At 44.3% G+C, this 26864-nt stretch overlaps 1 protein-coding gene across 1 annotated transcript in view; it reads right to left on the bottom strand.

Annotated features, from left to right (window-relative positions):
* DHX38 (DEAH-box helicase 38) overlaps positions 1-26864 on the bottom strand; it is a gene marked incomplete in the record, with an annotated part of 1902786 nt that overhangs the window by 1519971 nt on the left and 355951 nt on the right. Inside the window, 1 exon segment of the mRNA XM_044081902.1 lies at positions 18253-18408. Within this exon segment, the coding sequence (XP_043937837.1) occupies positions 18253-18408 (156 nt within the window).

The raw sequence follows: 26864 nt of genomic DNA, 5'->3' as shown, positions 1-26864 counted from the left end.
ACCAGAGTATGGACGACGGCCGGGTCAGGGCGTTAATTGACGCCAGAATCGTCAGGGTACTAATGCGCATGACCGACGTCATATCCTCAGTCTTTTCTTGCCCCAGATGTCAGAAGACCCCAAAAAGACAAGGCCCAAAATACCTGCACCAAAAATATGTACAATATATACAAGAATATATACAAAAATATCAGCATGTAACCTCACCTACACAACCACCCCTAAACACAAGGGGGGGAGGAGGAAGGGGACTGCAATGGGGGATCCTCAACATCTACATTTATGGTAGGTACAAAACTGTACTATGTTCTTCGTTCCCCATTGCTGCAGTCCTTACTATTGGGTAGAATCCCAAAGCAGAGGTAAGGGAGGCTGGCAAATCATAAAGAAGCAGGAGCTGACAACATGCCTTGCAAAACAGCTGTGGCAAAACCAGCCCTAGACTTAGAGTAGATAGGAAGGTGATAATGCTTAGAGAAAGTATGCACTGAACTCCAAGTAGCTGCTTCCAAAATATCCTTAGTTGCCACCTTAGAAATGCTGTTGAAGTGGCAGTAGCCCTAGTGGAATGAGGCCTAATCCCAGCTGGAATCTCCTTGCCATGATGGGAATAACAAAATGCAATGCAAAAGCCAATCCACCTAGAAATAGTTTGTTTTGACACAGGCTTGCCAACTCAAAGCAAAAGAAACAAACAACTGCTGAGACTGCCTAAAATCCTTAGTCCTGCTTAAATAATAACGCAATTGCCTGTGTACATCTAAAGTGTGCAAAATCTTTTCCCCTTTATTTTGGGGTCTGCATAAAAAGTAGGCAAATGAATAGTTTGGTTTAAAGCCACACTAGAAACCACCTTAGGCATAAAGGAAGGATTAAATGATACCCTATCCTTATGGAAAATCAAAAGGGCTCTACTGCCATAAGGGCCTGCAACTCAGACCCTTCTTGCAGAAGTAATAGCCAACAGAAAAGCAGTCTTCCATGACAAGTATTTCAATTCAGCAGTAGCCGCAGGCTCAAAAGGTTGTAGAGTAAGTTTTTCCAACACAAAATTGAGATCCCAAGCAGGAGTAGGAGCTCTACGGGGGTCTTATATTCTTTGCCCCTCTAAGAAACTGCTTGAACAAAGGATGAAAACAACGGTGGGTCACAATCATAGTGAGCTGAAATTGCTGCAGCATGAATCTTAATGGAAGAGAAGGACAAACCTTTGTCCAATAACTCAGTAAGGTATTGAAGAGCCACACTCAAATTAGGCTCAGAAATCTCCAAATTCTTTGCTGTACTCCAAAATAAAAATCTCTTCCATTTTTGTCATGACACTTTCCTTGTGCTAGGTCTTCTAGCTTCCATAATCACATTTAAAACTTGTTGAGGAAGTTGAGACCTGCTGTGTTTCAACACAGAATATGCCAGGCTGTTAGATGAAGAGAGTGAAGCTTGACATTGAGCAGATGACCGTCCTTCTGAGATAACAGATGAGGAATCAGAGGTAAAGGCCATGGAGGCTTCTTTACCAGACTGTAGTGGGTACCAATGTTGCCGAGGCCAATCTGGAGCTATCAAAATCATCCTTGGCCTGTCTTGTCTGACCTTTAATAGTACCTTTGGAAGAAGAGGCAGAGGTGGAAAGGCATACACATGAAGGTTTTTCCAACTGAAAGACAGAGCATCCACTTTCCAAGCTGTGTGATGAAACCCCTTTGTGCAATACTTTGGCAGCTGGTGGTTTAGTGGAGAAGCGAACAGATCTATGTCTGGAGTTCCCCATAACACTGTCAATTTCTGAAATACATGAAGATCCAGTTTCCACTGTGGGGATCCATGATTTGTCTGCTTAACACATCTGCTAAGGAGTTCTGTGCTCCTGGCAGAAACCTTGCCTGAAGAGTTAGTTGCAAGCTTAGCGCAGTCTCCCATAAAATCATTGCTTGCCTGCATAGAGGATAAGAATGTGTTCCCCCTTGCTTGTTGATGTACCACATGACAGTTGTGTTGTCTGTTAGAATCAACACCTGCCCTGGAAGAAGTAACTCCTTGAAAGCCATTAATGCAAACTGGACTGCTAACATCTCCTTCATGTTGATATGTAGATGCTGTAGTCTGGCAGGCCACTTGTCTTGTATCCACCTTCCATCTAGATGAGCTCCCCAAGCAATGTCCGAGGCATCTGTCGTTAAAATCTGACTCGCCTCTGGCCGGGTCACAGAGAGTCCCTTGTTTAGGTGACATTCCTGAGCCCACCACAAAAATTCTGTTTGAAGGCAAGGTATTATTTGAATGACAGTGTCCAAATCCTGGCAGTGCTGTGTCCATACATTTTTGAGATACCATTGTAGCTTCCTCATATGCAGTTTGGCATTGGGAAGCACCAGAATACAAGATGCCATGAACCCTAATGCTTGAAGGACTGTCCTTGCAGTCAGCACGGACTGATGAGATAGTTGATGGAAGTAAAGTGATAGACTCTTTTGTTTGTCCGGGGTTAAAAGGCCATCTGGGCTGCTGTATTCAGTCTCACACCCAGAAAGCACATGTCTTGAGAGGGTACTAGACTGGACTTTATTTCGTTCACAGAATACCCTAGGCATCTTAGCACTGCTATAACATATTCCAGATGCTGTAGAAGGTCTTCCTTTTCTTGAGCCAGAATCAGGCAGTCGTCCAAGTAAGGATAGATTTGAATTCCTTGTAGCCTGAAGTAAGCTATCACTGGAGCCAGAACCTTTGTGAATACAGTAGATAAGCCAAAGGGCAATGCAGAGAACTGATAATGAGAATTTCCAGCTATACTTCCTGCAACTTAGCCTTATAGGCACATGAAGGTAAGCTTCCTTGAGATCTAAAGTTACCATCCAGTGATCTTTGCCCAGCAGAGGTAAAAGCTGTTGTAACGTCAACATCTTGAACTTGGGAATGTCCAGATAAGTGTTGAGGAGAGATAAATCCAAAATTGGTCTCATGTTCCCCTTCTTTGGTACTAGGAACAGGCGAGAATAAAATCCTAGGCCCCTTTCTGATACAGGGACTGGCTGAATGGCCCCCATGTGGAGTAACTGAGAAACTTGCTTGTGAGCCTCTTTTCTTTGTGGAGGAGGAACGTCTGGCATGCCTTTGAAAGGGGGCATTGTATGGAAATAAAACCTGTAACCGTGGTGAATGATATCCAACACCCATCTGTCTTGAGTAATTAAATCCCAATTTTCTTTGAAAAGAGACAGTCTTCCTCCCAGAGGAGCTGCCAGACGAGAATCTACTGGCAGCTGAAAAAGCAGGTCATTGGGTCTGTTTACGAAAGGACTGACCCCTGCCCTCACCAGAAGTCTGAGCAGGTGAACTCCCTGTTCTAGGCCTAAAAGAACCTTGAGCCCTGCCCCTACCACGCCTAGACCTACCCCTAGACGGGTAATCATAAGGAGGATATGTCGACCCGTTAGCAGGCCAATTTGTACTAAATTGGCTGCACCTGCAAAAAATCTTTAACTGTTTGCATAGACTTAGCTTTGTCCTCCATTTTCTTTAAAACTGCTTCCACAGGCGAACCAAACAACACATCAGACTGTAAAGGAGCATCCAAAATCCTTGTCTTAACATGCTCAGCTAAATTCTGATCCCTCAACCAGGCATGCCTGCGAAGAACAGAACTAGTGGCAGCCACGAGGAGGCCTGTACAGCATCAAAACTTGTTCAGACACATGAACCAAATCCAGCAACTCTTAAAGCATCCACCTTAGATTTCAATTGTGAAAGGAGATAATTTTGATATTTAAGCATGTGAAACTGACAATTCAACGCTCTCATGGCTAGAGTAGAAGAAGTATACACTTTCTTTCCCCACCTATCCAAAGCCCTTGCCTCTTTATCAGTGGGAACAGGATTTTTAACCACAGAGGCCTTAACACCTTTAGGCCCCTGAGAAACAGTTTCTGGGTCCGCCTAGGACTCTTAAACAAATACTTATGAGCACCCTATAATACCTATCAGGTTTAACAGGAGCAGGAGGCAAAGAGTCAGGGTTCAGGGAAGCCTCTGCAAAACATCTTCCACCACATTCAACACAGGAGGTATAGCTAAGGGCCTATGCTGGGGTAAAACAAGAATTCCCTAAGCCTTTTCCTGGAATCAGAGTAATCCTGGCCTTCCCATTTAAAGTGCTCCCTCATGGAATGCAGAGTCTCAGAAAATGAGAAATCCTCAGGAGGAGAAGCTGTAGGAGTAGAATCATCCACATCAGAATCAGAAAGGAGGATACTCCTGCAAATCTTCCAGAAGACTCAGAAGCCTCTGAACACTGTTCAAAACTATCAAACTCCGGTTCCACCCTAGGCCTCTTATCAGGAGGGGGCATAGAACCTCTAATCATAGTAATCAAATCTTCTGCCATTTTAAGCATATGTTTCTTAGGTACAGAACCAAATGCTAGGAGAAGCCCCACTGAAGCTGAACTTGGCCTACCTCTCAAAGAAGTTTTGGCAACAGAAGGAGAGGCTCTAACAACCTTGGGAAGAGAGGGAAGAACAGTTACCTGAGAAGCCCTCAGCCTGGCCTACCTCCTGAGAAGGCACATCCTGTAACAGTAAAGTTTCTGCCTGAGACTCCATGGAAACTCCTGGCAAAACCTCTGGCTCCACTGAGTTTCTAAAGAACCGACGTCCGGGACTGCCGGGTTCATCAACCCTAGGCTTCACTGTTTTGTCCTTGCTTCTTGAGCATCCGACGGCATTTTATAATTGCAACGCTTCCCAAACACTAACCTAGCACAGTCTAACCTCCTCTTAATAGTGCGTTGTTAAACCTAGCACAAGAGCTCAGGCCCTAAACAAGGTATACACAAGGTATGGTAATCCCTATGAGGTATCTGTTTCCCACAAGAAATACAGTTATTCACTTTTTCTGACATCCGGTTAAATACTGAGGCAAGAAAAACCAAAATGTTCCCAACGGGTACTTAGCCAACTCTGCTTCGGTCTGAAACGTTTCGAAATATTTCAGAACGCCAACCTGCACTCGCAAAACTGCTTCTGCATCGGACCATGCGGCAAAAGACTGAGGATATGGTAAGGACTGCAGCAATGGGGAACGAAGAACATCTGTACTATGTTCTTAGTGTTTCACTGTTGCAGTCATTACCTGTGGGAGGATTCCAAAAGCTGAGGAGAGGGGTGGTAGGATTACTAAAAGACCTAGGCATGGGTTAGCATGCCCTGCAAAACTGCAGAGGCAAATCTTGCCCTAGCCTTAGAAAAAAAGAGGTAGGTGGTAATGCTTGGTAAAGGTATGGACAGAAGTCCAGGTGGCAGTTTCCAAGATGTTCTTGGTAGGAACTCCTCTGAGGAATGCTGTGGAAGTGGAGGCTGCCCTAGTGGAATGGGTACGAACAGACTTAGGGGGTGGTTTCCCATGTAATCTGTAGCAGAAATGGATACAGTGTGATAGCCATTTGGAAATGGTTTGCTTGGAAATGGGCTTCCCCTCTGCCCCTGAGGCAAAGTTGATAAGAAGTTGGACTGTTTTCCTGAAGGGTTTAGTACGGTTCAGATAGTATCTGAGCTGTCTGTGCACATCTAGTGACTGTAGAATTCTTTCCCCATTGTTTTGAGGGTTAGGAAATAAGGTGGGTAGATGTATGGTCTGGTTGAGAGTCACATTAGATATCACCTTGGGCATAAAGGAGGGATTAATCCTCAGGGAGACCCTGTCTGCATGGAAAATGATGAAGGGCTCAATGGCCATTGGTGCCTGAAGTTCTGAAACCCTTCTGGCTGAGGTGATAGCTAGTAGAAAGGCAGTCTTCCAGGAGTGGCATCTTAGTTCTGCTGAAGCAACAGGTTCGAAGGGTGGTAAGGTTAGTTTTTCCAAAACATAACTCAGGTCCCAGGCTGGCATGGGAGGCCTTCTGGGACGTCTGATATCAGAATCCTCTCTGAGGAGTTGTTTAATCAAAGGAAGTGAGAACAGGGGCTGATCTGTATCGAAATGAGTTGAAATGGCTGATGCATGGATTTTAATAGAAGAGAAGAGGAGGCCACTATTGAGTAACTCCTCTAGGGAGTCCAGATAAGAGGGATGAAAGGTTGTGAGCTATTGCCCCCTCTGGACTGGCTCCAGGAGCAGAATCTTTTCCATTTTCCGGCGTAAAATTTAATGATGCTGGGCCTTCTGGCCTCTGTGATAATGTCTAGGACCGGTTTGTCTTTAGAGTATTAGCCATGCTGATTGTTTGAGATCCTGCAAGTCTGGGTGCAGCATTCCCTCTCCAACCACCTGAGTCAAGAGGTCTGATATCAGGGAAAGCTGCCTTGGAGGCTGTAATGTCAGGCTGCACAGTAAGGGGTACCAATACTGTCTGGGCCAATCTCGAGCAATGAGAATGGCCTTTGGTCTCTCCTCCCTTATCTTGATCAGTACCTTGGGAATAAGAGGCAGAGGAGGGAATGCGTACACAAAGAGTGAGTTTCAGGAGAAGATCAAGACACCCACCTTCCACGCTAGGTGGTGATACTCCCTGGTACAGAATTTTTCAGGTGATGGTTAAGGTGCGAAGCAAAGAGATCCACCTCTGGAGTCCCCCACTCCTGAGTAATTTGTAAAAATATTTTTCTGTGGAGCTGCCATTCGTGGTGGTCCAGTAAATTTCTGCTTAAGTGGTCTGCCAGGGTGTTGTTGATCCCTGGTAGGTATTGGGCTATTAGGTGTAATCCCATGGAAGAGGCCGTCAGCCAGAGGTTCATGGCTAGCCTGCACAGAGGGTAAGATTGGGTCCCTGTTTGTTGATGTATCACATTACTGGGGTGTTGTCTGTTTTGATAAGGAGAACCCCTGGCTTGAGATGGGGTTTGAAGGATGTCAGAGCCTTTTGTACTGCCATCATTTCCTTCTGGTTGATGGGTAAGGAAAGGTGCTGGGCATCTGAAAGACCGTGGGTGCACTTGTCTGCTAGGTGAGTGCCCCAAGCAATGTCTAAGGCGTCAGTGGTAATGGTCTGCCCGGTTGGGCGGAGGGTGAAGGGAAGACCCTTGTTCTTGGCACAGGCCCCTGCCCACCAGAGAAACTCGGCCCTTATACAGGGGATCAGAGGGAGAGAGGTCTCTAGAGGTTTAGAGTGCTGACACCAAAGGTTCTTTAGGTACCACTGAAGTTTTCTCATGTGAAGCCTGGCCAGAGGAATTAGAAGAATGCAAGATGCCATGTACCCCAAGGCTTGCAGGAACTTCCTCGCGGTGAGGTGACTTCTGGAAGCCAGCTGGGTAAAGTAGAGAGGCAGGAAGCTCTGCTTTTCTGGGGATAGGAAAGTCATTTGGGATGCTGTGTCCAGCAGTGCTCCCAAGAAAATCATCTTCCTGGAGGGTTTTTGCTTTGATTTCTTCTCATTGATGGTGTACCCTAAGGAGGTTAGGAGGGCTTTGACAAAGAGGAGGTCCATGAACAGCTTTTCTTTCCACTCTGCCTGAAAGAGGCAGTCGTCCAGATAAGGGTAAATCTGTATATTTTTCCATCTGCAAAAGGCTATGACTGGGGGTAAGCATTTGGTGAATACCCTGGGAGCAGTAGATAAGCCAAAGGGTAGTGCAGAGAACTGAAAGTGTTGTAAGCCTGCTCTGAAGTGAAGGAATTTCCTGCAGGATTCCCTTATGAGGATGTGGCGGTAGGTATCATTTAGGTATAGGGTCACTAAACATTATTTGTCAGCATAGGCAACAGCTGTTGCAAAGTTAGCATTTTGAATTTGGGGACCACCAGGGAGGTGTTCAGAATGGATAGAGCCAGGATGGGGCACTAAGTGCCTTCTTTTCTGGGAACAAGGAATAGTCAGGAATAAAAGCCTTTGCCTGTTTGATCTGAGGGGACAGGTACTACTGCCCCTTGGGATATGAGAGTTTGGACTTGTTTCAATGCCTCTGCCCACTGATTTGGAGGCAAGTCTGAGTACCCTCTTGGAATTAGGAGTTCGATAAAAGACAATTTGTATCCCTGATAAATGATCTTCCAGACCCACTAGTCCTTTGTTACAGAAAGCCAATTTTCTTTGCAGAGGGAGTGCCTTCCTCCTAGCTTTTGGTGAGTGAAAAGAGAGCAGAGGGGGGAGAGGGAGTCTTTGAGAGTTTCTGCCATAGAGGGATGGCTTAAAACTCCCTGCTTTTGGAGTGGAAGTGGTCCACTGTTTGGTTCTTTGCTGTCCCTGGGATAGGAGTCTGGGTGGTCTGTCCCTGCGGGGCTTAACTTGCCACTGCCTGCTAGGTGCAGGAAAGGACCAGTGCTTTGAAGGAAAATAATTGCTGTACCTAGGAGGCTGTACCTGAAAGAAATCTTTTATTGTTTGCATAGATTTTGCCGTGTCTTCCATCTTTCTAAGCACCTCTTCTGCTTTTACTCCAAACAAGTGGCACTTATCCAAGGGTGCATCAATTTGTTTAAACTTGACAAGATCAGGGAGAGGTTGTTCCTTCAACCATGCATGTCGCCTAATGACAGATCCTGACACTGCTGCCCTGCTTGAGGCTTCTAGGGAGTCATATCCACAGTGTAATGAGTGTTTGGCCACTTGACAAGTAGAGTGCAGTAAATCTGCTACCTCTTTCAAACTGACACAGTCAGGAAAGGTTGAAATATTTTGCTTTAATAGTTCCAAAGTGTGTTGTTGATATTTTAACATGTGGAACGGACAGCTGAGTGCTCTGATAGCTAAGGATGCAGAGGTGTATACCTTTTTACCCCATCTGTCCAGAGCTCTGGAGTCCTTGTCAGAAGGAATAGGATTCTTTGCAGAACTAGCCTTAGCTCCTTTTGGTCATTGTGTAATGACCTCCTGGTCTGCAGCAGGATTTTTGTACAGGTATTTGTGAGAATCCGGTACTCTGCAATACCTATCAGGTTTTCTAGGAGCAGGTGGGAGGGAGTCAGAAGCTTAGCTGGATTCATGGAAGACATCATCCACCACCTCTAAAATTGGAGGGATGGCCAGGGGTCTGTGCTGGGGCAGGTCTAGAAACTCTCTTAGTATTTTCATAGACTGAGGGAAGTCCTGGGATTCCCAATGGAAATGTTCCTTCAGGGTGTGAACGGTTTCCCCATAGGAAAGATCTTCTGGTGGGGAGGTTGTTGTTCCTTTTCAAAATATGAATAATCAGATTCCTCAGAATCCTGTTCTGTCAGTATTTCAGGAGAAGGGTCCCTTTTCCTTTTAGAAGTTGTGGCCTCACTACCCATGAAAAGGGAGATAACATCCTCCGCCATTTTAATCACTTGGGCTTGGGGTGGTGGAGCAGGAGTAAGTCGGTGGCTAGAGGTAGATTTTCTAGGAGCTGCCTTGCTTCTAGGCCTAAGAGTATCTATCGGTCTGAGAGAAACGTTAGTCGGATGAGAAGACTTTTTTTGTCTAGATTTGGTAGAGCGAAAGGCCTCCTCGGAAGCCGGTGCCTTTGTTGTGGCTCTGATTTCTGCGGCATACCAGACTCCGAAAGGGTCTCGGTAGAGGCCTGTGAAGGTTTCATATTGGGCATCAGGGGCTGCGAAGGCACCTCACTGAATTCCGGAGAAATGACGACCTGCTTAGCGGTAGAGTCATCGGAAGGCTTAGCCTTGTGTGGTCTGTCTCTATCTTTATCTCTAAGTTTTTTCGAAAGTCTACGGATTGTTGGTTGACTGACACCATTTCAGAATGCAAAGACGGAAGACGAAAATACCTGGCTACAATAAGAGCTCTACAACGAATGGTTCTCGCATTAAAGAGGGGCAGGACCGGCAATGGGGGATGTCGTGGTCTGGGCCTAAACAGGTGACGCACTATGAATGGAAGTCTCTGTGTGGGATCTGCCTTCCATAGGCGAGACAATTGTTAACTTTTTCGGACATCGGTTAGTGCAAGAAAAAAGGATCCCCACTGGGGTACGTAGCTTTAGACGTTTTCAGCTGTAATTCAAACTCTGGTAGTGACTGACAGGCACATTTGCGAACTGCTTCTGCTACAGGCTCCACGGCAAGAAAGACTGGGGAAAGAAAAACTGATGTAATGGCGTAGGCTGCCTTGCTTTATAGCACTGACGACCTGACCTCAGTCAGCAAGCGACAGCAGCCAATGCAGAAAAACACTGATTCTGGTATTCGGGTCGGCCGACGGCTACCACAGCAGGGATAACCCACAGGTGATGACTATAACAGTGAAACACGAAGAACATCAGATATCATCCAGCGAAACCCTGGACCAAAAGGCAGCTGAAGATGCCACAGACCTAGTCGAATGTGCCTTTACCTGCCCTGGAGGGGAAATCCCCTTGACAGAGTAGGTTCGAACATTGCATTGTGAAATCCAACAAGCAATTGTTACTTTGGAAATTGGTTTACCTAAGAAAGGTTTAGAATAAGAAAGAAATAACTGATCTAATTTACAAAAAGTTTTCGTCCTGTGCAAGTAAAATCTCAATTGTCTATGTAATTTGTATTCCCCCTTGTTTTGAAAATTAGGGAAAAAAAACTGGAAGACTGATTGTCTGACTGATATTCGCTTCTGACACTACTTTAAGGAAGAAAGGACGGCTTGGTACAAAAGAACACTCTGTCTTTGTGAAAGATTACATAAGGAACCTTAATGGATAAAGCTTGAAGTTCCGACACCCTCCTGGAAGAAGTAATAGCAACCAAAAAGCCAGTCTTCCAAGACAAAAATTGTAAATCTACAGAGGCTACAGGTTCAAAGGTGGGGGGAAGGGACTAAAGCCTGAAGTACCAAAGTAAGATCCCACGGGAGCATAGGATCCTTCACCGGGGGTCTAAGAAAAAAGGTATCTTTAAGGAATGTCTTACAAAGTTTAGAAGTAGCCAGGGATAACATGTTTCCCCCCACATGAAAACTGAAAATAGCTGCCAACTGGACTTTGGCTGTGGAGGAACTGGCACCCTGCTGAAAAATTCCCGCCAAAAACTCTAAAACTGCAGACAAAGGGGCAGTAAAAGGGTCTAATGCACACTGCGAAGCCCATATGGAAAAACGTTTCCACTTGCTATGACAGACCTTTCTAGTGGAAGACTTGTGAGCCACTACCAGAATAGTCTTAACTGGGGATGATAAACCTGGAGTGCTAACAATCATGTGAACTGGAGCAGCCAAGCAGTGAGCTTCAGCCTGTCCAGGTCTGGGTGAGGAATCCCTAAGGGATGAGAAATAAGATCCAGAACTGGATCCAACGTCCATGGTGGAACTACTAGGTGAGACCACAGAGAGGGAAAACAAACTTGGCAAGGCCAGAATGGGGCGATGAGGATCACAGTGCTCCCCAGCATGCGAGCTTTCTGAAGAAACTTTGAAATGAGGGGTAGTGGAGGATAAGCATACAGAAACCAGGAGGCCAAGCACTGACCAGTGCATCTCTAGGGGCTTCCCCCTGAGGGGGGTTCAGAGCGAAGAACTAGCTGCATTTCGCATTAGGAGATGCGAAAACATCGCAGCAAGGACAACCCCACTTTAGAAAGATCTCTTCTGCCACTGAAGGATTCAGAGACCACTCATAAGGCATCAGAATAGACCTGCTGAGCCTGTCCGCAAGAATGTTGGACCTCCCCGGGATGTGCGTTGCCACCAGAAAATGGCTGGTAGAAATCACCCATTCCCACACTCTCAAGGCTTCGTGACATAAGGGATAAGATCTGGCTCCCCCCTGTTTGTTGATGTACCAGACTACCAACATATTGTCTTGTCTGAATCACAATTGTCCCTAGAGTGAGATGGGCATGAAGGGCATGCAATGCAAGAAGGACCCTCCCATCTCTAGGACACTGATATGCAAGCTGGTCTCAGGTGGGGAGCGCGTGCCTTGGACCGTCCTTCCTGAGCAATGATCCCCCCACCCTAGCTGGGCGGCGTCTGTGGTCACTGTGGTTTTGGGAAAAGACAGATGAAAAGGGCGTCCCCTGATTAGATCCAGGGACTGAATCCACCACTGAAGAGAGTCCTTGCATACTCAGGAGATTCAGATGGGATATGACAATGGCAAATCCAAATCCAACAGGGACCATTGAACTGCAAGCATCCACTGGAGAATCCGCATGTGACAGCGCGCTAAGGGTAATAGATTGATCGTGGCCGCCATAGACCCCCATGCCCTAAGTACTGTTTCTGCTGTCGGAACTTGGGCTTGAAGAACGTACAGAACATGCATTTTGAGATTGTATATCCTGTCTGGGGTGAGAAAAACTTTCATTTGAATCGTGTCCAACCGAGCCCCAATGAAGTCTAAGATCTGAACCGGGGCCAGAGATGACTTGTTGAGACTGATGGTGATGCCCAGTCTTTTCGCTAGCAAGAAGAAATGATTCCTGGCTTGGCAAAGTAGATGCTTAGAAGGGGCAGCGAAGAGCCAATCGTCCAGGTAAGGGAAGACCTGAATACCCTGAAGCCTCAGATGAGCCGCTACTACTGCCATAACCTTGGTGAACACCCTGGGGGCTGTGGTGAGATCAAAGGAAAGGGCTCTGAACTGATAACGAGGGGCTCCTAGCCGGAAGCAGAGAAACCTCCAGGAGCACCTGTCCATCTTGATATGATAGTACACGTCCTGGAGGTCAATTGAGCACATCCTATCATTCGCCTGCAGAAAAAGGCAGGATGGACTGAAGAGTGACCATCCGGAATTTCGCCTTGGCTACTGACAGGTTCAAGGTGGAAAGATCCAGAATGGGTCTTAGGTCCCCCGTTTTCCTTGGCACTAAAATGAACCTGGGATAAATGCCTGATCCGGACTGGTATCGGGGGACAGGCTGGATGACTCGTTTCTATTTCTATAGCTGCTTCCTCCCTTTGCGTGGGTGGAACATCTGGGAGGTGCTTTGGTAGTCGTGGTGGTTCGCTGAATGGGATGGAATATCCTCTGGATATAATCTGCAACACCAAACAATCTGATGTTATGGACTCCCAAGCCACTGGGTGAAGCGATAGTAGACTCCCCGACTGCCTCCAGAGAGGAGTAGTCGGGTCCTTCAGGGCTGCTACCTGGGTTTGTCCGAGAAAGGTTCTTGGGACCCCCTCTGCCCCTAGGGTGGCATCTATCATAACCCCCTCTGCCTCTGGGGGAAGGCGAGTCCTGAGTGTCCTGGGAAAATGCCTGAGACTTTTGGAACCACATCTTCTTCATCCCTCACTGATTCCTTGAGAAGGATCTTTGAGGAAAAGAGAAACTGATCCCAATGGCAGACAATGTCTTCCTATCCTTCTCACTCTGGACCAATGTCTCTTCGACTGACTTCCCAAAAAGGGAAGAACCGTTGTAATGGGCATTAGTAAATGACGCTTTGAAGGGTTTGGGAATTGACAAACCTAGAGCCAGGCATGGCGCCTAATGGCAATGGCAGTACCGGCCACTCTAGCGGCTCCCTCCGTGGCATGGGAGAGAAGATGCATGGACGTATTTGCCACAGACTCAAGAGTGGCCATCCGAGTGGAGATTTTTTTTTTATCCCCTGCTGACATGGACTCAGAGGTCGACTCAGCGATCTCCTTGACCAAGTCTTGCTGTAGTTAAATAACATGTGCCATGTAGTTCAGCGCTCTTTCAGAGAAGGTTGCTGAAACATACACCCATTTCCCAAAACGGTCCATCGCCCTTGCCTCTCGATCAGGAGGATGAACCATAGAGCTCTCCTGCACGAGCTCTTTCTTGGTGGCGGCTGCCACAACCATAGCATCCACAGGGGGTGCCTTGTTCCAGCAAGCGCTGTCTAAAGGGGGGGCTAAGCATTTTATCCGGGCGCTTAGGGATAGGCTCCACTGTGTCCGGTTCCTGTCATGCCCAAGATGCTATCCAATCCATCAAAGGATCCACGGGAGGGGACACCCAAGAAGTAGATGGGCCTGTGCCGAATGCCTCCAGGAATACTGAATCGTCTGAGGTAGTTTTTTGGGCAGACCACTCCCCCCTCTGACAGAGGAGTTCCATGATGTCTGCAAAGGAGACATTCTTGGGGGGGGGGTGACCGTGGGGAAAATTCCCCTTCCTCCAAATCAGTGTCTTTGGTAAGAGACTCTGGTGGTGGGAGGCCCAGGTGCCTCCTCTTACACGTTCGTTTACGAGGAACCTCCTCAGTGGGACTCTCTGGAGAGGATTCACAAACTTCTTGCTGCTTCCTGAGGCAAAACAGGCACAGGATGTCCTGGAGATGACAAGATTGTCCCGGAGACAACAAGATTGTCAGGACTGCACCTAAAGCAGACAGAGTCTGTCCGGAGTCCGAGGAAGAGATGGTCAAGGGTCTCTGACACAGAGAACCCTCTCCACCACATTAAAGGCTGAAGGGGAATGGACCTCCTGGGAAATACTGGCTGGAATCATTCCCTTCTGACCCAACAGGGGAGTCAGACCCAGTTGGATTAGACATGCTCAAGGCAATGGCCAGGGTCAAGGTAGAAGGTACGGTCAGGCCAACCCCTTGACCCCGAGGGTCCTCGGATCCAGGGACTCTGAAACCGCAGGTCGGATTGGAGAAGGAGTTATTGGTGTAAAAAAGGATTGTGAGCTCCTCCCTCCAGAGGGAGAGGGTGCCGGCAAGACAGACATCTGGATTTGGGTGCAGATAAATCTCAGCTTCAGCTTGTCCATCTCCACTTCACTAAGGCTCCAAAGTGCAGCGGGAGGATGACGCCACAGAAACTGGTCTAGAATGCCAGTGATGGGGACACCTAACCGGCGACCTGGCCAGCAACTCCTCCGGCTCAGAGGAGGAGCTTGGGGATTGAAGCCGGGGTGATCCAGGCCTAGTTGGAGTCCTAACTTTGGCTGGCAGGCCAGCCAGGGCCGAGCGGTCAGGGTACCACTTCCATGACTTGTCTCTCGATCTTCTCCCCTTCCCCGGACCTCTTGGCAGGAGATTTAGTCCCAGAAGCCAGGGAAGAGGAAAAAGATGCAGTTGCTGTCCCTGAAGACGGGGAGTGCAGGGGCTACCATCCTGGAGGAGGGAAGTAGTCCTTTTAGGATCAATTTGTCCCTCCCTTCCTTCAGTACTCTTGGATTGAACCCAGCACAGATAGGTGCGCCGCGCGCCAGAGCACATTACACACAGAGTGTGCCCATCAGCTGGGGAAAGCTTATGGCCACACTCTGTGCACTTTCTGAATCCTAATTTAGGGACTTCAGACATCCCTAAATAGGTGACACACACACACACACACACACACACACACACACACACACACACACACACACACACACACAAGGAGAGAGGCCGAAAAGGAAAAAAAAAAGAGAGGGAAGAAAGGTTTTTTTTTTTAACCCATGACAGTCACGGGGAGAGAAAAGATAGAAAGCAAGAAAGAGAAACGATAAGAAAGGTAGAGAAAAGATGAAAAAAATAAAGGAGCACTTACACTACCCACTATACGCTTAGAGCTCGGACCACGCTGCTTGCTTTTCCAGCAGCAAATGAGATCTGAAGGGAGGAAAGAGACAGGGGGCATTATGGGTAAGGGGAGGAGCTTGGAGCTCGGATCAGATGCTGAAAATGCGGCCGTGACGGATCTGACACAGATCCGTAACCAACAGGTTGAAGAACAAATGAAGTCGACTACTTCAGATCATAATATACCATTTTCTGGTAAGAAGCAACTTTGATCCATATTCTCAACAATCAATTCATAAACAGATAAAAATGTTCAACACACTAAATTCTTGCAAATAACATTTTTAATATTTGGCTGTAATAATCAAACAGAATAAGCTCGACTCAAAGTAGTGTAATGACATGTTAATCATCACAACTCCTTTCATTCATCCAGAAAAAAATGTGTGGTACTCATGCACTCTGCAAAACACATTTCTTGCACTAAAACCCATGTAAGAATACAAGTTTACTGGATCCACAGCTAGCTGTCTAAAATTTAGGCGATAGTGCTTCTAACATAACGTCTCCTATCCAACAAATACAACTGCTTCTAACATAACATCTCCTATCCAACAAATACAACTGTAGTTAAGAACTCACTAAGGGTGTTATCCCTAGACATGAAAGCTGTTAATCACTATTAACTTCTGTCCAAATCTTTGTTCCATCTTTCAGCTACAACCTAGCTTTTCCCTACCCAGTAACATGCTTGCTGCAGTTTCTTCTTTACATATACCAGCTTCCCAGTTCCTCAGGAGTAAATGTCCTTCCCCTCCTTCCATGTTACAGCACTAGTTACACTGTACTCTGTCTGCCTCAATCATACTGGCAGTTAGCGTAGAAGACTAAAGCTATAACTTGTTAATGAGCTGCTTCATGTGCCAAAGATATAAGGCTTGAATCTTTCCACCTTTTTTTTGCCTACTGTGTGACTTTGGAGCAAGACACTTAACCAGCCTGCTTTGGAGCAACTGTGAATTTGGGCTAGGCTTCTTTATGGTCTCATGGACAGCATGCCCAGTAACTATGAACCTATTTACCTCCTGATGTCTGTAACACACATTGGTTTACTTCACAATCTACTTTGTCATTTGCTCCACTAACAGTATCGGTGACCTCACTATCTTATTCCCTTATAAAACTCTCATAACTTGATTCACTTGCTGTTTCAGAACCACCTACTAACTTACCCCAAAACCCAATGCCCCACTATCTTCACCTTTGTTGCCTCTTAACTCACTTGATTTGACACTTGCTGAAATACTCTATATATCTCTTGTTTACAATACTCAAGCTATTTACTGTTTTAGCTGTTCCATCTTGTGTGCTCCTTAAATACGGTTTTCTATCATATCATTACTTAACTATTTTTGCAGTTCTTCATTGGTCAAAGCAGGTTATTATTATTTTTTCACTGGACCCATTTCTTCCTTCATTTTTCTTGCAGATATTCTTTAGGGCTCCTGCTCAGGAGTCAATACTTAGGTTCAACAAGACCGTAAAAGAAAAGTTCATAGAAAAAAATTAAACGGGAAACTACTTTTCACCTCCAAGCTACTACAACCCAGGAAATTATTATACTAGTTAGGTGCACTGGGTCAGCATTCCCCCTACATGAATGATGTAGGGAGCTTTGCCACTCCCCCTCCCACAAAAAAAAAAAAAAAAAAAAAAACACCGACTTCAATGTTTTTCTTCTCAGACAGAATGCATTTTTCAACTGGTATTTTCCAGTTATAAAACATATTCACTCAAGGTGTTGACAAGAAAAGCAACCCACACGCCCTGAACAAAATATTATTTTTGACTAGCTTCCTTGCTCATCATTACAGCCCCAGCCCCATATGGGGCACAATAGTATGGTTTACACCAAACCAGCAACTGTAGACCAAGACACCAAAGACACAACATAGGAAAAGGGGGACGTATGTAGTACCACTGAAGGAAACTGTAACCAAGATTCCAAATAATTTAAGTCATTACAGAAGCAACTACAACATTTTCCTTACTGGTTAAATGAGAAAAGACATATGCAAAGGTAGGTCACAATATCAAGCTGTCTTAAACCCATACTCAGTCTAACAGAATGCATTCTCATCAGTAATTACTGTATTCACAGGATAAAAAAATGAGTAGCAGCTAGCATCCTAAATCCCTCCCAGCACAAAGAAAGCACCCTAAAGGCACTCCATTTCCTTCTCCTCCCTATAAGTGGTTTTGCTGACAAAAGAATGATTTAAAGAAACCATATAAATAGCATCATATGCTATGTAACACTGGAATACTACACTTCTGTTTAGCCTTGTCCCATACTGTGAATTTAATTCTCACTAATTTATAGCCTAAATATTTGAGTTCTCTGCTCTCTCTTTTATTGTTACAGATTTTAAGACTTCACTACTGTGTCCCTGTTACTTTAACATTCCCAATTATGTTAATTGTCACTTAATTTGAACTGTTATTCTCCATCTCACCCAACTTTTATGGCCGCTGTCCACCACCATATTTAATGCGAATACTAACAGATCAATCTTGAATTTCACTTGGTGCTACTCTTCAGTTTTTTATCTGCCCTATTTTTTTTACAGTCGCCAACTCATCTGCTCACTATTACATAACAAGCTCCCCTTCTGTTTGTATCTTTGCCTTTTGTCAGTATTCATTTCATTAGTCCTTAGTTACCAGTTCTACACCAGGTCAGTTGCTTCTGCATCCTGCCCACAATGCTGTACCTGTGTACTTCATAGGACATGGTTCTACTTATCTTCTTGCTATTTGCAACTTCTACCTCATTTTTCCTCTTACAATCTTAGACATATTTTTTATTAAATATTTGCATGTCAAACATATTTAATGACCTCTCTAAGTAATTCAAGGTAAAGCTCTCACCTCATTGATTTGTCTCCTCTGAGCAGAGATGCGCTTCTGCGTCTGTTTTTGCAGATGCTGTTCCCGTTTCTTCACATATTCCTCTGAAGTATGAGATAATGGATTGTGGAATTCATCATAACCCTCATCCATCATATACCAGTCACGGTCTGCTTGCTATAACACAAATTAGAAAAATTAACATAAAAACAGCATAAAGGGAAGAATGTGAACAGAGTGACCCATTACTTCACTCATACCTACACATACATTTAACATAAGCAAGCTGAAAATAAACAATATACTACTGTGGGTCACCTAAACTAACACAATTTTACTTTTAAGCCACCCATGACAAAATGCACATCAGTGATAATGTTTATTCATTAAGGTTGTTAGCAGTAGTGGACAGATCCAACAGGACCCATTTCAGCCACAGCATGGATGAATAAAAATTACATATATATTACAAAACACAGCCAACAAACAAGAAAATAGCCACACGTACAACTGAGTAAATCTAAGTACAAGACTGTAATGAAACATTCGACTATGAACTCAGAAGTAAAAAAAAAAAAAAAAAAGGGAAAAGCAGCAGTATCCTGGACTGCTAGGAAAACAGAAGAGCTCTTTTGGAGGGGAACTCAGTTATAAAGGGCATTAGCTGAAGAATTTTTTTTTGGGGGGTGGTTGGTGGAGAAAGCAATTGCTCTAGGCCTAAGTCTCACAAGAGTGAGTCAAGTAGTGGGATAGCTCAATGGTATTGAAACAGGTTAACCATTTGCACCACTTGTACTCAGAAAAGAACTGGAACCACCAAAACGGTCTCCCATGTGTGTGTGTGTGTGTGTGTGTGTGTGTGTGTGTGTGTGTGTGTGTGTGTGTGTGTGTGTGGAGGGGGGGTGAGAGGAGGAAGCAGCTGACATCCAGCTCTCCTATCCTGTGCGACAAAGGTTTAGGGAAGCCTGACATCTATGCAAAGTCTGGTGAAAACCAAGAGCTTCACTGGTCATCTATTTAGATTAAAAGGGGGGTGGCAACAGCAATGACTATGTTGCTGTGACTGCAGCTTAAGGTAAGGGCAGTTACCAGCTTTTTAGAGATGATGGCCACTGGCTCCCTGCATGCAATTCCCAGAAGAATCCCCGCTTCCCAGGACTCTAAGTAAATACTGCTAAACTAAAGTCAACTTCCTGAAGAGATGGGGTACCAGGAAGAAGCAACCTGCGGATCCAGAGGACAAGCGGCTATGGATGCCAGGGAGAATGGCTGTACAGTGCCTGAAAGAGAGGAAAGAACAAATCAAGAAGTGACCCAAACTAGCCAGAAATAAAAGATGTCTACACATAATTGTGAACATAGTAACAATTGATCTGAAGGATGTAACATGTATTTTTAAATTTCTGGCACCTTTAGTTGGTTCATGCACCAATGGTAAAGTCTCTACTGGATACGGCTACAACTCTGCAGCTTCATATGGAAGAGTTGCAACTTGTCAAGTGAAGATTCACACGGAACTACTGCCATCACTGGCAATGATTTACTTTTTTTTCTTTTCTCCATGGCTGTGTGCCCATAGAATTAGAACATATATAAGTAAGGGGAAGTGGAGGGATAAAGCCCTCCTGCATGATGGTGAAGGGTACGAGATTCATCAAGAAGTAATTTGAAGATTCAAAAAGTCATGTGTTCTTCTGTATCCTGCACACTATGACGCAAGTTAGAAAATGAAGCTGGCATTCATCTTATGTCTCAGTCATTCATATTCTAAAATGTCAAATGTTACATGGTGATGGAAAAGGTGTAAATGAGTAATTTTATCTTTTAAGTGATACAGTTACAGCCTCTAGGAAATCTCCTTCTAAAGGATAACTTGTTTGAGAAGTCGTAATTGTGAATTCAGAAATGTGATTTATTCCCGACTGCAAGCAGTATACCCAGGAAGTCCAAAAGACATGTGCTACATTTCTGCATGTCACAGGGGAAGAAGTCTTGAAATTTTACACAATATTTGAGATTTTTTGGGTGGGTGTAGTAAAGAGATGAAAAAGACATTTCAGAGGTAGAGACCAGAAGAAATAAATGCCTCACATTCACCATTTTGATTTTCATTAGGGTACAGTGTCCACTTAAAAAAAAAAAAAATTGGTGAGTTACAGAATTCTGTCATATAAAACAGAAGCATCCTTTAACACCAACAATGACTACGGCAAGGACTTCCAGACAGGATGTGAAATAGATGGCATGTACTGTGTTGTACCTCCAATCCATTTGGGCTGTAAGCGACTATTTCACTGTAACTTTGTTCTCTAGACTCTTACTGACTCATAGTTCATCATCATCATCATCTTCTTTCGGCTGTTCCCATTAGGGGTCGCCACAGCGGATCACCTGTTTCCATTTCTTCCTGTCCTCTGCATCTTGCTCTGTCACACCAACTACCTGCATGTCCTCTCTCACCACATCCATAAACCTTATCTTAGAACTTCCTCTTTTCCTGTTACCTGGTAGCTTCATCCTTAGCATCTTTTCCCCAATATACTCAGCATCCCTCCTCAGCACATGTCCAAACCAACGTAATCTTGCCTCTCTGGCTTTGTCTCCAAACCTTCCAACCTGGGTTGACCCTCTAATATACTTATTCCTAATCCTGTCCACCCTTGTCACACCCAGTGCAAATCTTAACATCTTTAACTCTGCCACATCCAGCTCAAACTCCTGCCTTTTTGTCAATGCCACTGTCTCCAACCCATATAACATAGCTGGTCTCACTACCCTCTTGTAGACCTTCCCTTTCACTCTTACAGGTACTCTTCTGTCACAGATCACTCCTGACACTCTTCTTCACCCGCTCCATCCTGCCTGTACTCTCTTCTTCACCTCTCTTCCACACTCACCGTTACTCTGAACTATTGACCCCAAGTACTTAAACTCATCCACCTTCATCACCTCTACTCCTTGCATCCTCACCATTCCTCTATCCTCCCTCTCATTCAAACATATATTCTGTCTTAGCCCTGCTGACCTTCATTCCTCTTCTCTCTAGAGCATATCTCCATCTCTCCAGGGTCTCCTCCACCTGCTCCCTACTCTCACTACAGATCACAATGTCATTTGCAAACATCATAGTCCATGGGGACTCCTGTCTGATCTCGTCTGTCAACCTGTCCATCACCATTGAAATAAGAAAGGGCTCAGAGCTGATCCTTGATGTAACCCCACCTCCACCTTAAACGCATCCGTCACTCCCACCGCAGACCTCACCGCTGTCACACTACCCTCGTACATATCCTGTACCACTCTTACATACTTCTCTGACACGCCTGACTTCCTCATACAATACCACAACTCCTCTCTAGGCACCATGTCATATGCTTTCTCTAAGTCTACAAAAACACAATGCAACTCCTTCTGACATTCTCTGTACTTCTCCATCAACACTCTCAGAGCAAACTTCGCATCTGTAGTGCTCTTTCCCGGCATGAAACCATACTGCTAATCACTAATAATCACGTCCCTTCTTAACCTAGCTTCCACTACTCTTTCCCATAACTTCATGTTGTGACTGATCAATTTAATCCCTCTGTAGTTACTACAGCTCTGCACATCACCCTTATTCTTAAAAATCGGTACCAAAACACTTTCTCCATTCCTCAGGCATCCTCTCACTTTCCAAGATTTCATTAAACAATCTGATTAAAAACTCCACTGCGATTTCACCTAAACACCTCCATGCTTCCACAGGTATGTCATCTGGGCCAACAGCCTTTCCATTCTTCGTTCTCTTCATAGCTATCCTTACGTCCTCCTTGCTAATCCATTGTACTTCATGATTCACTATCCCCACATCATCCAACCTTCTCTCCCTCTCATTCTCTTCATTCATCAACCCCTTAAAGTACTCTTTCCATCTCCTCAACACACTCTCTTCGCTTGTGAGTATGTTTCCCTCATTATGCTTTATCACCTTTACCTGCTGCACATCTTTCCTAGCTCGGTCCCTCTGTCTAGCCATTCGGTACAGGTCCTTTTCTCCCTCCTCAGTGTCCAACCTTTCATACAACTCTTCATATGCCTTATCCTTAGCCTTCGCCACCTCTCTCTTTGCCATGCACCTCATCTCCTTATACTCCTGTCTACTTTCATCTCTCTGACAATCCCACTTCTCCTTTGCCAACCTCTTTGTCTGTATAGTCTCCTGTACTTCCTCATTCCACCACCATGTCTCCTTGTCGTCCTTCCTCTGTCCAGATGTGATACCAAGCACTTTTCTAGCAGTCTTCCTTACTAGCTCTGCTGTAGTTACCCAGCTATTTGGTAACTCTTCACTGCCACACAGTGCCTGTCTTAACTCATCCCTGAACTCCACCTCACAATTACCCTTTTTCAATTTCCACCATTTGATCCTTGGTGCTGCCCTCACACTCCTCCTCCTCTTCTTGATCACCATAGTCATCCTACAAACCACCATCCTATGCTGCCTAGCTACACTTTCTCCGGTCACCACTTTAGTCTCCAATCTCCTTCAAACTGACCCTCCTACATAAGATATAATCCACCTGTGTGCATCTTCCTCCACTCTTGTATGTCACCCTATGCTCCTCCCTCTTGTTAAAATACATATTCACCACAGCCATGTCCATCCTTTTCGCAAAATCCACTACCATCTGACCTTCTGCATTCCTTTGTTAAACACCATACCTACCCATCACTTCCTCATACCCTATGTTCCCTTCACCAACATGCCCATTGAAATCTGCTCCAATCACCACTCTCTCACCCTTGGGTACAGTCATCACCACTTCATCCAATTCACTCCAAAATTTTTCTTTCTCATCCATTGCACACACAACTTGTGGAGCATATGCACTAGCAACATTCATCATTACACCATCAATTTCCAGCTTCATAAACATCACTATCCGACACTCTTTTCACCTCCAAAACACTCTTAGCAGACTGTTCCTTCAGAATAACTCCTACGCCATTTCTCCTCCCATCCACACCATAATAAAACAATTTGAACCCATCTCCGATACACCTAGCCTTACTTCCCTTCCATCTGGTCTCTTGCACACACAATATACCAACCTTCCTTCTGTCCATCATATCAGCTAGCTCTCTCCCTATACCAGTCATACTGCCAACATTCAAAGTTCCGACCCTCACTACCACAGTCCTAGCCTTTCTCCTCTCTTCCTGCCTTTGGCCATGCCTTCCGCCTCTTCTCCTCCTTCAGCCAACAGTAGCCCAATTTCTGCCAGCACCCTGTCGGCTAAGAGTACTGGTGGCGGTCATTGTTAACCCGACCGATCCGGTATGGAAATATTTACTGGTGTCTGCATGAAATAATTTGGCAAAGTTTTATGCCGGATGCCCTTCCTGACGCAACCCTCCCCATTTATCCGGGCTTGGGACCAGCACAAAGAAATGCACTGGCTTGTACATCCCCAGTGGCTGGGTTTTACTGACTCACAGTTAAACCTAAAAAATGATTGTCTATCTGCTTCAATATGCCCAGCATCTACCAAAATAGAAAGACATGGTTCAGAAGCAAAAACAAGGAATGGAGGATAGAAATTAATTAGGTTTCTGTATGCAAATTCAGGCCAGATAGAGAGACAGGTAGAACTTCATACAAGTAAGTCATTACAAGACCTGGTTAAAAATGTAGGGAAATGTGAGATGCTGCCATAATTACCACCAACAGGGGAGCAGCTTGGAGGAGGGGCCAAACAAAATAAGAATACAGAGGCAAAGAGTTGGAAATCTTTGAATACTGAGACCAGATACTGCAAACAAATGTTTCAGAAGAATATAATAATAAGCTGGGAACAAGCAAAAAGAGAGTCTGTCCCATGGAAGAGATTTTGCTCAATGAATACGTGGTTGACAATAGATGCAAATATACCAGGACAAGAACTGGGCAGAAAATATCAACCAGGATGGGCAGTTATGCCACTAGATGTTAAAACCGAAGCTGCAACAAAGGAAAAATTAATCTCTAGGATCTACAGAAACTTGATAAACAAATTTAAGGGGTTTAAGTATATTCCACGACAGGGGTATAACACAAAGATGGAGAGGAACTTCACTAAGGATCAGTAGAAGAATATATGTTCAACTCCAAGCTATATTACAAAGACAAGAAAGCTTAACATCCTTACCTGGAAGTGTCTTCTCAAGTAGTTCTAAATGCCTCAGAGATTGTATAAGATGTTTCTACAGGCACTGGCCAGTCATGCTAGTAGAAACTAGAACAGAAGCTGCAAACTGAAAAAAACAGGTACATGGGAACAAAACTTTTGGAGGTGTAATGGTCTGGATAACCTAAAAAGGGGCAAACAAAGACTTCTGGACAAATTAACAGATGGAAAAATATCACATTTATACAGGAATTAATGCTATTAAGCTGGAATTCTAAACTAAAACCATCAGGAACACTCGAGCTGTAATACACGTCTTGCTCTGGTAGCCAAAAGAGCAGTCACTCATAAATGGTACAGATCTGATAAGACCAGGCCAAACAAATAAAATTAAATGACAACTAAGGCAAAGAGTGATACACACCTTATAAAGTGGGGTCTAGGCTATGATCTGGAGCATTTGTCAGATAAGCAGGATAATTTCTTCAAGAAAAGAATACAGTTATTACATGATATTCCTCTGCTAGCTGAAACCATGGATTGTCAAAAGTATAAATCAGACATATGGTGTAGCTGTTTGACAGTTTTATTAAATTTACAGCACAGACTATTGATAGTGGGAGTTGTGGGTGCTACAAGAATATGGTTGACTGACATTGTTTTATGTATCTGTACACAAACATGAATAACGTTTATTTAATAAAAAAATAAAATAATAAAATCACTATGTTGCAGCCATAACTCTCAACAACCTTCCAAAGGTATCAAATGTTTTGTTAAGACATAAAAATATCTAAAAAGTATTCGTTGAGCACTTTCATCCCCTCAGAAAAGGGACTTCATCAGAATACATGCCTTCTACTGAATCCAACATTTATAGCCCAATGTGTTGATGACATCACAACCACATAAATGCATTTAAAGACAATCACTGTTTAAAAAATACAACTTAAAAACACTTATAAAAATCTATACCATATTTAATACACTTGAAATAAACTTTCCTAGCGTCATGGAAATTTTTAACATAGCCACCATATTTAATACGCTTGAAATAAACTTTCCTAGCGTCATGAAAATTTTTAACATAGCCTTTTGTCCCTAGCTCTCTTAATTAACAGGGGTTTTACAGAAATAACTTCATTTAAACCAATACCTTCCCACTGCCTGCAGCCTGATCTGCCATTTGACTTCTTTTTCTTCCATTAAATTTGTGTAGTCCTCCCCTCTAGGGTTAACTAATACTTTCTCTAAGATCCCAAAATGGAACCCCTGAAATTTCCCACAAACTGAATAATGCCTATACAGTGCATTATTATTATTTTTAGTGGATTTCTGATATATGTGTTCATATATCCTATTTTGTAATTGCCTTTCGGTTTTGCCAACATAATATGCTGGACACCCCCTTACACAGTGCGAGGTAAATAACACCTGAAGTGTGACAGTTACCCTTAACAAATTCTACTTTTGATATGAGGGTGTTTTCTAAAAAAAAGTTATAGTCAATCATCGACTCAGTGGTGTAGAGGGTGAAAATTGCTTAAAGTGTACCTCCCTGGATTATATAAAGAGAGATATGATGGAGCTCTCAAAATATACACCCAAGGCAGGTATGCAAGCAATAATGCCCGACAGGGTGTGTGTTAATGTGTAATGAATGCCTGCCCAGGGGTGTTGTGAGGCCCGACGCCACAGGCGGAGAGGCTCTACACCCCTGGAAGAGCACACATTAACACACCCTGTCGAGCATTATTGCACTTAGAGAATGGCTTCTCTGTAAAATTGTTGCGTTTTATTTATGTATTTATTTTAAGTTCTATTTTATTTGTTTAAATATATTTATGTAAAATAGTTCCTCTGCCTAATGTTTCATACATGCTGTAGTATATGTTAATAGTGTATTTTACATCCAACATATATTAAAAAAAATAAAACAGTACATAACAAAATATACAAGTAGGTACAACAATTCTCTCTCACTTCCGAAGCTCAAACTACTGAAATATCGAATTTCAGTAGCTCGAGACCAAAGTGTCGAAAATGTACTTGCATGAAAGTGCAGAATCCCGAATGCGGAAATGTTGAATCCGCGGTTGTGGAGTCACGTACGTGCCGTGGGATTCCCTGTGTTCATGATGTGTGATGTGGTATGGAGCTGGAGAGTCAGGTAAGTGATGTTTTACTAGGGGTTTTGGCTTTTAGTGTGTGCAAGTGTGTTTGGAGTTTTGAGGTGTGGGTTAGGGTAGGTAGGTAGGTAAGATATTGTGTGTGTGCAAGTGTTGAGAGTGATGGTATTTGTACATATGTGATATGTTTGTGCAACGGGAGTGTAGAATGTGTAGTGGTGGTTTTTGTATGTTTGTGTTTTTAGTATGACCTCGGAGTTAGTAAATATAAGTAGCAGAGGAGTGCAGGGGGGCTTTCTCCCCTGCTTATATGTAGGCGCTGCGTGTGTTTCTTTTGTTGTGTTTGTGTGTTTTGCTG

Source organism: Protopterus annectens, chromosome 8.part1 (assembly GCF_019279795.1).
Source record: "Protopterus annectens isolate FY-2018-M chromosome 8.part1, PAN1.0, whole genome shotgun sequence".
In the NCBI taxonomy this organism is placed as follows: Eukaryota; Metazoa; Chordata; order Ceratodontiformes; family Protopteridae; genus Protopterus; species Protopterus annectens.
This window is presented reverse-complemented; position numbering and strand designations above follow the sequence as displayed.